The sequence below is a fragment of the Clinocottus analis genome, unplaced genomic scaffold (genome assembly GCF_023055335.1).
Source record: "Clinocottus analis isolate CAN_PGR_092001 unplaced genomic scaffold, fCliAna1.0.p SCAF_9, whole genome shotgun sequence".
NCBI lineage: Eukaryota > Metazoa > Chordata > Actinopteri > Perciformes > Cottidae > Clinocottus > Clinocottus analis.
Window position 1 is genome coordinate 3713809 of NW_027176251.1, and position 14102 is coordinate 3727910.

The 14102-nt window shown below is 41.8% G+C and overlaps 1 protein-coding gene across 2 annotated transcripts in view; it reads right to left on the reverse strand.

Moving 5' to 3' along the window:
• Positions 1-1223: 1223 nt before the first annotated feature.
• aplp1 (amyloid beta (A4) precursor-like protein 1) overlaps positions 1224-14102 on the reverse strand; it is a 31815-nt gene continuing 18936 nt past the window's right edge. The window contains exons 2-17 of one of the 2 annotated variants that reach the window (XM_068569115.1): positions 13872-14051; positions 12785-12914; positions 11172-11284; positions 10252-10445; positions 9841-10166; positions 8382-8509; positions 7101-7175; positions 6849-7007; positions 6621-6749; positions 6091-6190; positions 5802-5969; positions 5663-5680; positions 5475-5542; positions 5274-5339; positions 5000-5143; positions 1224-4239 (exon numbers count right to left, since the gene is read on the reverse strand). In XM_068569115.1, the coding sequence (XP_068425216.1) occupies positions 4141-4239; positions 5000-5143; positions 5274-5339; positions 5475-5542; positions 5663-5680; positions 5802-5969; positions 6091-6190; positions 6621-6749; positions 6849-7007; positions 7101-7175; positions 8382-8509; positions 9841-10166; positions 10252-10445; positions 11172-11284; positions 12785-12914; positions 13872-14051 (2097 nt within the window). In that variant the 3' untranslated portion in view covers positions 1224-4140. Of the gene's footprint in view, positions 4243-4999; positions 5144-5273; positions 5340-5474; positions 5543-5662; positions 5681-5801; positions 5970-6090; positions 6191-6620; positions 6750-6848; positions 7008-7100; positions 7176-8381; positions 8510-9840; positions 10167-10251; positions 10446-11171; positions 11285-12784; positions 12915-13871; positions 14052-14102 lie in introns of both variants that reach the window. The other variant, XM_068569114.1, reaches the window with a different exon arrangement.

Below are 14102 nucleotides of genomic sequence, written 5' to 3' on the forward strand. Positions count from 1 at the left end.
GTCAGGGTTAATATGAGTCGTCTGACATTACCACAGTGACGTGATGTGAGCAGTTGACGAGAGAGGAACCTCGACCAAGATGACTGATGAGCACTGGAGGCATCAATGGCAAACTGTCACTGTACAGCCACAGAGCCTTTTCACAGTAATCTGGGTGAGCAGGACTACCCGTCAGTGTTGTGGTTTGGAAGAAGTGAACCTCTGCAGGGCCGGGGCTTGATGCTTCTTTGTAATTTGTGGGTGAAAGAAGTGTGAGGCCTCCTCTGCCCACGCCAGTAGTCTCAGCTTGGGAACTGTCTCGAGATATCTAAATGTTGGTTTTGATGTTCATTGATGTTTATTACAGCATAAAGGAAATGATTCTGATTTGATTATAGCATTTGCTGAGAAGTGACAGGAAATGAATACAGTATATCATTACTCCTTGCACTACATTAAGTTCAAAGGAAAATACTCGTCAGTTGCTAACAATGTTACAATATCTGGTGTTGGTTTTCTCCTGAGCGTTGTGTTCAGTGTTTCTGTTTTAGCCTTGGTGCTCTTTTATTCAAACTGGATTCATTAAACATATGTTTAGTTTCTTCATTTTCATGAGGTGATATGCAGCACAAGTACCTTTTCCTGGCAGGAAGTGAACTGCAATTTTGGCCTCACAGAAATAACACAGTTGCTTAAGGAGTGACTGAAACTCCATATTGAGCACTGAGAGAAAATCTGACCTCATACCTGATCCTAATCTTCATTCAGATGTTTATCTTCGGGGAAAATGATACTATCAAATGATTGTATCACGCCCAATGTCTGTCATGCGAACAAACAAGACTTACATTTTAGACTTTAACATCAACATTGCCGTCAAATCACACCTGTGTGGTAAACTTCACACGGCTTGAAACCATTTGTCATTTTCACTGTAATGTAACAAACTTCAACTTCAAGAACTTCTTCACATACTTAGGTTTCCTTTTCCAAAGAATTCAACAGAGAAAATTCAAGAGAAGAAAAAAAAAAAATATTTTCCAGTATGAGTTAGTCAGACAGTTTCCCTCTTGTTCACTGTGGCTTTTACACCATGAGCTTCATCATGATCACTTTTCAATCTCCTGCGTGTTGCCTCTGTGAGATGGATGAGTGAATTACATTATCCTGTTACACAGTGTCAGATTTCTTCGAGGGAGAAAACATTACTGTGAGGAAGTACTTCAATAAACACAGACACAGTATTGTATGGGTCATTCATTTTTTATTACACTATTGATTAGCTTGACCAGTTTTAATTCCTCAGATTGCTTGCAAATACAGTTACACAACAGAGAACTTTTTTTTTTTTTTTTTTTTTTTGCCAAATTGTGATATCTGTCTGCTTATTTGTGGAGCGTGTCTTTGGTTAAAGGTCTGAATGAAAATGAAGAACAGCTCTCTTGTTGATGCCATCAACATCCCTAGAACCAATGCGGTATAATTGAAATCAGACAGACAGAATTAATGTCTAACGTTTAGCAACCTGTACACAAATTGAGTAATTTGGTTCTACTTGTGCTTAGTGCCACTCCTCGTCAATTAGGCAGAGGCCATATATCTGTCTGTATTTTACATCCGAACGTTATGAACTTCAATGTTTTCTCATACAAGCTTCTTAACTTACATTACAGGTGAAAAGCATGACCCTTGATCCAACTGATTATCACATAGAAATAAAAAATACAGAATAATTACATCCAAAACACAGCATTGTAAAAGGCAATAATGCAGCAATTAAAATCTCAATAATGTTTATGTTTCGTCGGGAAGTAAGGGGACAGACCAACAAAGAAGTCTAGAGTTTGACAGAGGACGTACAAATGTGATTTGAGTAACTACAGTATACACCATTCTAAGTCTGCTAAATGCTGGTAGGAAACCTTTAGTGGTTTGGGAAACACAGGCAAGCTTATTCTCATCTATGGTTTCAGTAGTATCATTACAAGATCAACTGACTTAAACGGTGAACATACAACGTTTTCATTCACTAACGTAGCTGTACAAATTATACAAGGGCTATGACTTCTCTTCACCTGTCATAACACAACCGCAACCTGCAATTAACCTGCCTAACGAGAGAAACTGAAGATTAATGCTAAATCATACCTCTGATAGTCAAACTCTTTATGCTTATTTCAAAGCTAACTATACACACACAAAAGAAGAAAAAAAAACACAACGTAAAAGTAAACAACTCTTCCTCTGAATGGACAAATGCAGGTTAAAACAAAACTTCCACCAGTAACACATAAATACAACATGAACTGATTTTGGTATGTATTATCTCTACGATAGCAAATAGTTAAAGACTGATGGACAAAAAGCAACGTCCCACGATGTGACCGCCCTTCACCAAGATGGTCTGATAGAATAAAGTGGCTAAAGGAAATTCAACCTGACGCACTAAGCAGTTAACAATCAGCCAGAAAAAAAGGGCAGTAGTCCCTTTCTTGCTTACCTATACAGGGTACTGTGTTGATCATAAATATGACAAACTACAATGAGTCATCCAGTGGAAATGATACGATGTCAGAAGAGAGTAACGTAAATATAGCATCTATCGAGTGCTAACATTCAATGTTGTTGAGTCCAAATTTATCAAACGGGGAGAATCAGAGACTTACAGCATATCGGACTACCATCATGCCTGAGTGGGGTCTGTTTTTAGGCCTCGCTATACACACTACGGGAGCCGTGGCCTCTTTAAGCGCCGCTGCTCTTTACTGTGTAACAACCTTAAAAGCACACCTGCCAAGTGTGAAGAGAGAACAGGCTGCTACAGGAAGTGATAAGAAGGGCATCAGGCATGCAGTCTGGGTGTTGAACTTCACTACTCCTATGAAGGTCTACTAGGGGAATGATGCATTACTGAAAAAAAAAGATGGAATCTCAACGTCTACCTTAAATACATTCAGAAAGAAGTTACTTTGTCGTTGTCTTGTGCTGGTTTTTACAACAGTCCGTTTTCAATCAGCCATGTTAGGAAAATGTTTCTCCTTCTCATAACAGCACAATGTACTATTTTTTTTTAATGTATTATTCCATTATATCGATGCAAATTAATCATAGAAATGTCTACACCTAGTAGTATGTATTTCTTACGTTATTTACAGTGTCAATTTTGAACGCTGACATTTCCGACTTTTCAAAAGCAATGACGGGAACAACACAAATAAATACAGCAGTATCATACACCAAGTTGTCATGCTTTCATTAAAATAACGGACTTCTGAATATTCTGTCTTTAGGTAGCAGTACAAATAAAATAAAACTCATTCACTGACTGAATATTTGGTATAATTCGCCAAATAATTAATACAAATATGGAGGGCAGATCCTCAGAATTTAGAAACATGATGTCTATTTGTACAACCAGCACATAGCTCTGTATCGTGGTCTTTTTGGCCTTCTGTGTTGTAAAAGTAAACCCTAGATGTCTCACACATTCAACTTAAACACCTCCACATCCTCACCTAATGTTCATGTCTTAGAGGTATTGTCCAATGTTACAGTAGCTAATGGAAGTCAGGATAGTTGGGCAATTAGCTTAGAAATTGCCCTTTTATCGCTGAGTGGGTTTCAAATTGGGAATTAGACCAAAATGTAACTAGGCTTTCACTCGCACGCATCTACACAGATACATTATATCTAACTGTGGTACAATTTGAACGAAAGAGACTACTACTGGAAAATAAATACTATAAAGCATTACAAACCGTTCAACTTCAGTTTCTAGTGAGGAGCAATAGGTCAAGTCATGCCACTGGGATGGTTTTCCTGTCTGTGAGGTGAATGTTTTCAGGATCATGAAACACTGTGGCACTGCTAATGGAAAGAACAATCCTCAGACTCTAACCCAGAGGAGTAGCGGATTACAATAGGTGATGTGAGTTTGTATCATATCTCATTATTCACATTCTGGTAATGATGACATGTTGGTCATTTACAATGGGTTTGGGACGTACCCCGTACTTATTCATTTACTTAATGTTGCAACACATCATAGATCCGTCAAAGGGAGTGAAGCTGTTACCACTGTAAGGAAGGATTGGGGAGAAGGGAAGGGTGGGGGGGGACAAAACAAGTGGTCAGGCATGACTTGTTGGCAGCCCCAGTACCTCAGTTCATCTGTTCAAAGAATTTGTAGGTAGGGTTCTCATAGCCGTGGTTTTGCATTTTGTTGAGCTGTCGTTCTTCTGGTGTCAGCATGGGGTCGACCTGCTGCGAGACACACAAAAGCTCTTATTATTACACACTGAAGACAAAGTCGTGAAATGTCCCAAAAGCCTTCTTCTGCACAGTATTTAATCACCAATCTCAATGGAAAAGTATGTCAGAATGTAGCTGGAGCAAACAGCTGGTTAGCTTCGCTAAACTGTAAACATGGGGGGAAAAAACCTAGCCTGGCTTTTTTTACATCTCGATAAAAATCTGCTTAGTGACCACTCTTTCTAATAAACACTTTACAACTTCTTTGTTAAAAAATAAATACAAATGTTTTTAAAAAAAAGACAATTTGCCATTTGGACAGGACCAGGTCAGCTGTCTCCTCCTGTTTCCAGTGTTTACACTGAGCTACTGGCTGCTAACTGGCTGCAGCTTCATATTTACTGTACAGATTTGAGAGCGGTATCAATCCTAATATCTACCAGAAAGCAAAGAAACACATTTCTAAAAATGTATAGCTAGTCCTCCAGAAGGAACATCCCACTGGTTTTTACAGCGTGAAGAAAGTTAGTCTTGTAGACTTATACCCATCCCTCCAAGCAGTCACAAATAAATGGAAACATGGAAACCAATAGATACTCTGAAGGTAGGAAATAAATGTTATACTTAAGTCAGTTACTGTATGAAATGATGTAACATAGACACAGTGTTTTATTGTTAAATATATATACAGATATCTAGAGATGCAAGACCACAGTTGTGGTCTTTCAACTGCTTTTGGCTTCATTTAAAGGCCTCTCTGGGATCGTACCTCTACGATGCCATGGCTGATCGTGCCGTATGGCTTCCTGCGCACCAGCAGCAGGCTGATTACCATCACCATGGCGATCGCCACAGCCACCACAAGCAACCCCACCATGGCGCCACGGTTAAACGTCTCCAAGGCATCGGGTTGCTGTGGAAAGAAATACGTGTGCAGTTAGACATTAAACAAGGGAGACAGATAAGCCATTTGAATTCATGCAAATTTCTTCACAATTCTTTTCTCCGAAAAACACGATGATTATGTATTATTAAGCTCTAACCAGTTCATCTCTCTCGATCTCGGCAGGCTTGTTCACTACCTGCTTGAGCTCCACAGAAGTGTTGATCTAAGAGGACAGGGAATGTGTCAGAAAAAAAAAAAATATTGGGACACAGAGACATCGAAAAGATTAGGACATGCACATGAATCTGTTTGAAATATCACCGGCTTTTTAAATTGGCCAAAATGATCATCATCTTACCTTTTCCTCATATTCATAAGTAGGACCTCTCTCAGATGTGGTATAATCATATTCATCAACTGCAGAGACTAAGAGTGACAGGAATAAAAATGGAATAAAACATTCAGGGGGCAACAATAACAAGTCCACTGCAATAATCGTAAACTATAAAAAAAAAACATCTTTCGTGACACTGAATACCAGCTCACCTTTCTTAGGCTGCAGTTCTTTAGAGAAAAAAGAGAGGAAAAGCATCATTAAAAACTGTGAGAAGACTTACACGCCACATACGCCACGAGGACTGACGAATTGTTGGGTGAGTGTGTGAGGAGTGTGTGATGTTCATACCGATGCGGGGAGGATAAGGCCTCTTATTGAAGGCGTTCTCCTCTTCCTCCTCGTCATCCTTTTCCTCCTCGCTCTCAGCAGGCAGAAGCTCCTCAGTGGTGTGGGTCTCGGAGAAGGAGGTGGTCATGAGCTCACTGATGTCACCTCTTTCTGCCTTGACCAGCTCCTCTACAGGTGACCGAGAACAGCAATCAAGACAGATATGTCAGAACATGAATTACTCCAAAAACGTTCACACGCGGCAATCTGTGTGGATTAGAAAACAGATCCAAAGTGTAGTTCAGCTTACGGATATCATTTTGCAGCTCCTCAGCCAAGTTAGGATCCTTGTACAGCAGTGCGAGACTCTGGTTCATCCTCTCCTCAATTACATGGAGATGTGTGTACACCTGAAAAATATCAAAACCCATCCGGCATAAGCATTTTACCAAGCAAGGGCCAACGCGTCTGTGCTTTCAACTGGTCTTAGTCGTGAGAAGAGAAGCAGCGAAGCGCTTCCCTCAAATTAAAAAAGCACAAGTCGACTTTTTATGCCGTCATGTGTCTAAAACTGAGTTTGAAGTCAGCAAAGATTGGCTTTGATCTAAGTTTAAGAAAAGAACATTGGTGGCTGCTTCACCTCTGTGGGTTCAGTATTTACATACTAATTCCTCAGCACATAATGTTCCGTTCATTACGCGGTCAGCAGAAAGGAGTCTCACATCTCAAAAGCACAGGTGTCTGCGAAAGGCCTCTCGGTAGAGAGTACCACACACACGCGCACACACACACACACACACACACACACACACACACACACACACACACACTCAGACACACCTGGAATTTCATCTGCTCAGCCTTCTGGGGGTCGACAGCCACAATATGCTGGTAATGCCTGAGAGTGTGTCTGCGGTCCTTCTGCTCTGCTGCCATGTACCGCTTCAGAGCCTGCAGCACACGCTCCGGCTGGAAGACAGAGTTGAAGCAAGGACACAGTCAGGAAATGCCCGACAGATAAGGGTACCCACAGAGAGAGAGAAAATCTGGAGCAGCTCTTAGACCCACCTGCGGGGGATCAGATTGCACGGCAGTGAGGTAGTTCTCCAGGGCCAGGCGCCGGTTGTTGTTGAGTATGGCCTCCACTCTGGCAAGGTGCGTCTCGACCAGCCTCTGCCTTTCTCCAGCGACCTGCTCCTCCAGCGTTTGCAGCACGGACTGGAAGTGCTGGAAGCAGAAAGATGAGGCGGTGGATGTAAGCACGAGGAACGCTAGAGCTGCATTGCCACAGGATGATTTGAACTGTGGAAGTTAACGAACCTCATTCAGGGCCTGTCGCTCTGACTTTGGCAGATTCTTTGACTGGTTGTCTGCCTCTGCCCATTCCTTCATGATCTAGGGAATTAAAGAGACACAATACTGGTTTCTTTCTATCAAAACATCACACGACCGCCGTTATGACAATGGGTATGACCTGTGTTAACAGCATGCACAGGCACGCAACATAATATTCATTTGAATGTAGCTTTTGTATTTTGCTATAGAATGTGTAGAAGTTGTCACATTGCATGAACTGTTGACATGTGTTAACGCTATGTCACTGATCTTCATTCACAGTTTGACAAGGTTTTGGTTTTAAAAACCTGGATGTCTGGCTTGAAAAGAATAGCTTGATACTTTGGCAAATATAGTTATTCACTGTCTTGCTGGGAGTTCGATAAGAAGATTGATACTCTCTCATTCAGCTCATAAGACAGAGCAGAGTTATGTATCAATAGCATCTGTTCAATCAACTTACAGGTTAAGCGTGCTATCAAAATTACTTTCTCAGAGTGACAAGTCAAGACAGCAACATTTCCAAGAAAACAAAGGGTATTTCCCAAAAGGTTGAACTACTTCTTATGAAGTAGAGCGACATCTTTTATTGCCTTAAAATAATGAAAGCAGTGACAAGGAGTCTGGGAATAAAAAGAAAACCATGGTGCAGACATCAATGTCTGACTTCTTCTATTTTACATAAGGTAAACTATAAAGGACCAGTATGCACATCGTAACTGCATCTGTAGAGACGTGGTGCTCACCGAAACTGTTGAGCCAGATGTGCTTTGCTGCACTGATGAAACACAGAATTTGTGGTAAAACCACAAATCAAAAAAGACAATCTTGAAGTTGTACAGCATTAGAGGGTGTGTGTGTGTGTGTGTGTGTGTAAGATACACACAGTGTGATGAGCAGTATGATAAACTATTAACTTCCATCGTGTGCAGTATGAAAACCTACCTCCACAACCACTGCACAAAATATGTATAGTGCTACATTGAAATCATATCCATTTAACATATATGGGGGGTTATTATACATGGGAATACGTATGCTGCCAATTGTTGATAATATACTGTAAATTTTAGGTCACGCCGCTCTTTTTGAAGGGACATATGTGAATTTTCGGGTATTCTTCTCTTCATCTGCTTCCCTGAATGCATCTGAGCCACGTCCGGGCCAGCGGCCTGTCCTTCTGACAATCACATTAGAAACTGGGAGTCTCAGTCCGACCTGCCAGCCAGCTCACTGTTAGCCAGGCCTCAGCCCTGTGGCAGTCACCTCATTGATGCGCTTCATTCTGCGCTCCTCCAGGTCTGTTTTGGCACGCAGGAAGTTGGCGTGCTCGGTGTCATCCACCGGCTTCTCGAAATAAACATCAACGCCATCTGTGGGCCGAGGTGTAGTCACTAGATGGGAGGGGACAGAAAACAGAGGTTATTACTGTCACGCGCCCTGCAAGAGCCAGAAAGCAATTATCCCGTAATCAAAAGCGCCGGACGAAATGTGACAGTGTGTTCGCTGAGATAGGAGCAAGAGGGAGCGAAGGCAATTTTACACTATAATTTAAAAAAGGAGAAAAATGAGACAAACAACAACAGGAAACTATGTCTGCTTTTTTATGGAGAGAATTTCAACTGAAGATGATCATATTTTTTATTACTCCAGCAGAGGAGGAAATATACATCACTTTGTCCAACCGACACAATTATGCATTACCATAGTTCCTCTATTAACTAATCCTAAATATTGAGGGGGGGGGGGGAAATCATACAAATTTAAAAAAAAATTATATATATATATATATATATATATATATATATATATAAATATATATATATATATATATATATATATATATATATATATATATAGTTTCTGGATTTAAAAAAAAGTTCAATATTATTCTAAAAGCAACTACATCAGTTATTACCAGAAAGTCAGAAAGTAGATAAAAGCAAAGATTCCAATGGTGTGCATTATTAAACATAATTCATCATATTTTGTGATGAGGAAATTGCTTTGAGAATTTCAAATTTGAACGTTGCTTTAAGTCCTGGACTGAAGTTTGTGACACCATTCAAGTTAGACGTTAAGTCAATTGAATTGATTACAGAACCTGAATTCCATTTGTTTTAGTTAAATAAATGTTATTTTCACATAAAAGTATGAAGATAAGAAGCACTGGACATGCAAATATCAACATGTTAATGCAGGAGTGTTTCCTTATTGAATTACTTTAAAAAGAAAAACGTATGAAGTAAATATATATATACTTTCTGATGTGAACAGAAAGTAGCATGAGGGTTAATTAACCCCGACAACATCATATGATACCAGACTCAAAACCAACAAAAAGTATGACAGGCTCTGGCTTTTCTTTGGATTGCTTACATTGTTCACCACCCAGACGGTGAGCTCCATCACGGCTTACCATCAAGAGCTAGTTCTGACTCAAATTCATGTTTATCGTGGTCAACTGCTCCATTTACTGTGCAGTGTGCACAGTAGCAGAGCCCTGGAGGTTGCTGCGGGTGTGGATGTGTGTTGATGACACGACACGCATGATGACATGTTGTGAGGTCAGCACACTGATGAGCTTCCCTCTCTTTCCTGAACACGACACCGAGAGCTACTCAGTCCTTTTGTGTTGTCAAGGATAGGTACTTTGCAATCACTGGAGGCTTTTTTTTTTTTACAAACAATAAAAGGATAAACCAAACAAATTCGGGCCACTCACAGCTGTCGCTCTTCATCAGAGGTGCAGAGGTGGTGGGTTTGTGGCTTTTCTCGTAGTAGAAGGAGTCCAGATAGTCTGACGTCTGGTACGGGCCTGAGTCAATGGGGTATTCATACTCCTCTGGATCTTTCACAGCTATTGCCTCCTCTTCTTCCTCCTCTTCCGCCTCCTCTTCTTCGACTTCCTCTTCCCCCTCTTCCTCGTCCTCCGCCTCCTCCTCCTCCTCCTCCTCCTCCTCCACCACCTCATCATCCTCCTCCTCCATATCGGCCTCGTCCACGTCTGTGTCCGGAGACGGGCTCGGGTTGGGCGCCGTCACTTTGGTGCTGTGGAGATGTGGAAAAGGGATTACTCTGATGACCATGAACGCACAGTCGCTCATCCCCGAGTTGCCAAGCTGAACGCTCTTACACAGTGTTGAGTTTCCCGCTGGTGTGAGAGGAGAGCGTCTGAGTACCAGCAGGGACGTCTCTCTCCTCCGTCTCTCCTTTACCGCTGGAAGCCCCTCGGCCCGGGCAGCACACATACTCCACCCCCCGGAAATGGTCTCCGCATGGCAGCAGCATGCCGTAGCTATGGAGCTCCAAGTTGTCCGCGGTGCATTCCTTCATCCCGCAAAGTTTCAAAAACACAACGTGTGAGGTTGGAATATAGAATATTACTATATTAGTGAAAGGTTTGTGGCCGCAGGAGTTAATGCTTTCCAAACTGGTTGAAGAAATCTTAAGTATAAATGCATCGGTCGAGGTAATGACTCCGAACATGAAATTATCTTGGTTTTATCAAACATAAAGTTTAGTACAGCACGCTACCAGTCCCAGCTGTGGAGACACTGCTACAGCTGTCTCTTTATAAGGCATTGGTAGGTTTGTGTATTTGAATTGTGCTTTTGTATGTACTTTATTCTATTTCATGTTTTTGTACTATCTGGACCTTGAAATAAAAGTTTGAGATACATATAATACAATTTTCCTCAGATTTTCCTTTTGAGAATATAAAAAGTTGAGAGGAGGTGATATGAGGGAGTATTACAGCTTGTGAAAAACACCTCAGGTAGGTGTACTGAAAAAGTATGACGTGGTTCACCGACGTGTCTCATCTAGTCTGCTGTTGCTGTTCGGGCTGGCTACAGAGGAGGTTTGTTATCGCCACCGGAAAGTGAATTGTGTACAATGCTCCAGTGGAAAGTCTCATAAAAATCACCGTTGTGTTTTAACGGGGACTGAAAAAAACCCATCATTTTTTCATATCACAATGTTAAACATCTCAAAAAAAAAGAAAAAAGAAAAAGAAGTCACATCTGCCAACTGTGGTTCATCTGCCCTCCTCACCTCCTTTGCGATGCTGTGCCAGTACACGTAACTCTCGCACGCGTCCATCTGTTCCTGGTGGAGGAAGCGGCATCGGTCGGGCACCAGCAGGGCCTCGCTCACGTACTCGCCCTCTGCAGTGGAATCGAGGAAACGTCGAGGTCAGTGTAAGAGGATTTCAAGCAGTGGGAGTACTTTAAAAGTGCTTTAAAAAAGGGAAAAGGAAGAGAGAACGTGACTGAACAATGAATGATACAGAGAATGCATGAAACCAGTGTCATAGTGGACTGGATTCATTTGGGATCGAGTCCATGAATAAGAAACTTGACATCAAGCATTAATGTGTCATCTATAAGCATTTTGAGAAGACTGCTACAGTCCATAAAGTCAATATAACACATGTATTATAAAGAACATGAACGCAGATCACTTTGTTCCAAAACAATAACCCATACATAAATGAATACTTAACGTTTTATAGTCGATGCATTCGATTTAAAACGTGTTCTTCACATCTTTCAGGCCCACACATCACGGCAGTACAGCAGAAATTAAACAAGCTACAGCCAGTTCTACAGTGCCGTGCATAATAATCCAAGGTGACTCACTGTTCATTACTCACTCATTCATTCACTCATACATCGTTGGCCTATCTACCCCTCTAGTGGCTGACAGCAGACATGGCCGCTCTGCATTAACGTTGAGCTGCACATCCTGCCTCCTATCACTGACTATATAGTGTTGCAACAGTAATAAAAAGCTCTGGCACTTGAGGGAGATGCAAAAGAAGTTTGATTTCAATCATTGTTAAGTCATATATGATAGCAAAAGCATGACTGTCTTGATGGCTTTCACATAAATTGCATATTAATGATCACATTCATGTCTTTTTCTGATGTGACAATGAAGGATGGTGTGTGTCACTCTTTATGTTGTTGTATCGTGGGTTCCATTGAGACACAATAGTTCAGGTCTCGTTGTGTATTGAGACTGTGTCGTGTGTTTAAGGAATCCCCTACATCTGAAAAGGATGTGTTGTTGATATTTCAAAAGTAACTGTGTGGCCTGGCCTCTTCTATCTTGAGGAATAAAACAAGAGAAGGAGCAGCTGTTGTTTAACACACTCCCTGGCTTTCTTATCCGGAGTAAGATAAGAAGATCAATACCACTGAATAAAAGAAATGTGACACGGTACTATTTGTTTAATTTTTTTTTTTAACAAAGGCCGTTTTGCAACAATGGTGATTCATCATATTTACATTTGGATTCTGTTATCTTTGGACGGAGGCAGGCAAGCTGTTTCCAGTCTTCATGCTAAGCTAAGCTAAGCTGCATTAATATGTAAAAGAGAGACACGAGAGTGTTACCAATCTTCTCATCCTACTCTGACTTTTTCCCAAACTGTTCAGTAGAGGTGTCCTGTCCATCTGGTGGGCAACGACACACATAACTGCAAAGTTCCTGGTTTGAATCTGGTTGTGGACTTTTGTTGCGCGTCATCCCACTGACCCTTAAAGCAAAGTATCATTTTGTGACACAGATGGCATGACCTCAAGCACACAGTCATGAAACATAAAGGAGGAAACGTAATCCTATGTATTGCTTTGTAGTGTAATGATCCAGGGTGTTCTTACCTAGACAGCGGTAGGGCAGCACGATGAAGGGGTGCGTCTGGCAGTGGCCCCAACCTCTCTTACACCAGGCAGGGATGGTGACAGGTCTTTTTGACTCCTCTATATGGGAGATTGCAAGTGCTGGGTACATCTGGACACACAGGTACATGCAGAGACAACAAGAGACACAGAAACAGATAGATGGATGGACAGAACAGACGGTTGGAAGACAAGAGGAGCAGTGGAGGGAAAATTGGTTAGAGAAGAGGTTCGGGAATTGGTTGGGAGGGGGAGAATAAAAGTGGCAGGATCCGGGGAGAGGAAGAGGGGAGAAGACTAACAAGGGAGAGAGTCATGCAACTTCTGCTCTAACTCCGGAGACAAAGCTGTGTACAACCTTTGTCTGGAGCCTCCTTCGTGAACATCTTGTCTTTCATTATTTCCAATTTTTGCCTTTGACTACTTTCACTTGATTGGGGACAATACATCAAACTCATAACGAGGTTTAATAGTGAGAGAAATGTCGCTGGCTCAGAGTTTGAATGCACACTAAAAGGCTTTCTTCACGAATGTCAAGGAAAACAGAGAGGCTTTTGTGTGAAGCCACCACAGATGCATAATGTGTCTGCTAATCGCATTACAGTGCATTCAGGCTTGTGACTGCTGCAATGTCCACTTTGACCTCCAGGTGGCGCTTGGTTGCCTGTACTGTGGCACTTCAAATAAATATTTCTGGAGGAGGAGTTTGTGGAGAGTATGTGTACCATTGATTACCTGACAGTAGATGTTAAAGAGTACACATATCAGGTAACACGATGAGGAAAAGTAGATGGTGCTACGAATGAAATATTGCAATATTCCAACAGGCCACCATCACTTCACTATATATGGTTATATATATAGATTTGTAGGACAGGTGTTGGACAAATTAGAGAATAAAAATACATCTTTTCACTTGAAGTCTTCTACAGTGTTGAATTCATGCTGCATTATTTGCAAAACCAGCTCTTTGGGGTTAAGGGAGATCTGCTGTGAGAAGTATTGATCCGGGCTGGTGTTCTTTACAGATTAAGTTTGTTATTTCCCTTGGCACGGTCCAGGACCCTACCTCCTGACAGTAGGACAGGATTTCGCCGGGCTCTTTGAAGCAGCCTTGGTGGCCCTGAGGATCCGGCTCCCACTGGCCAGTCTGTAGGTTCATGTGCAGGAGCTGGCGGCCGCAGAACATGGCAATCTGCGGCTCCGCCACCTGGAGGCCCGGCCCGTTCACCTCGGTCATGGCCAGAGCCTGGAGAGAGCAGAGGGAGGGAGACAAGGGAGATGAGAAGGAGTCGATACA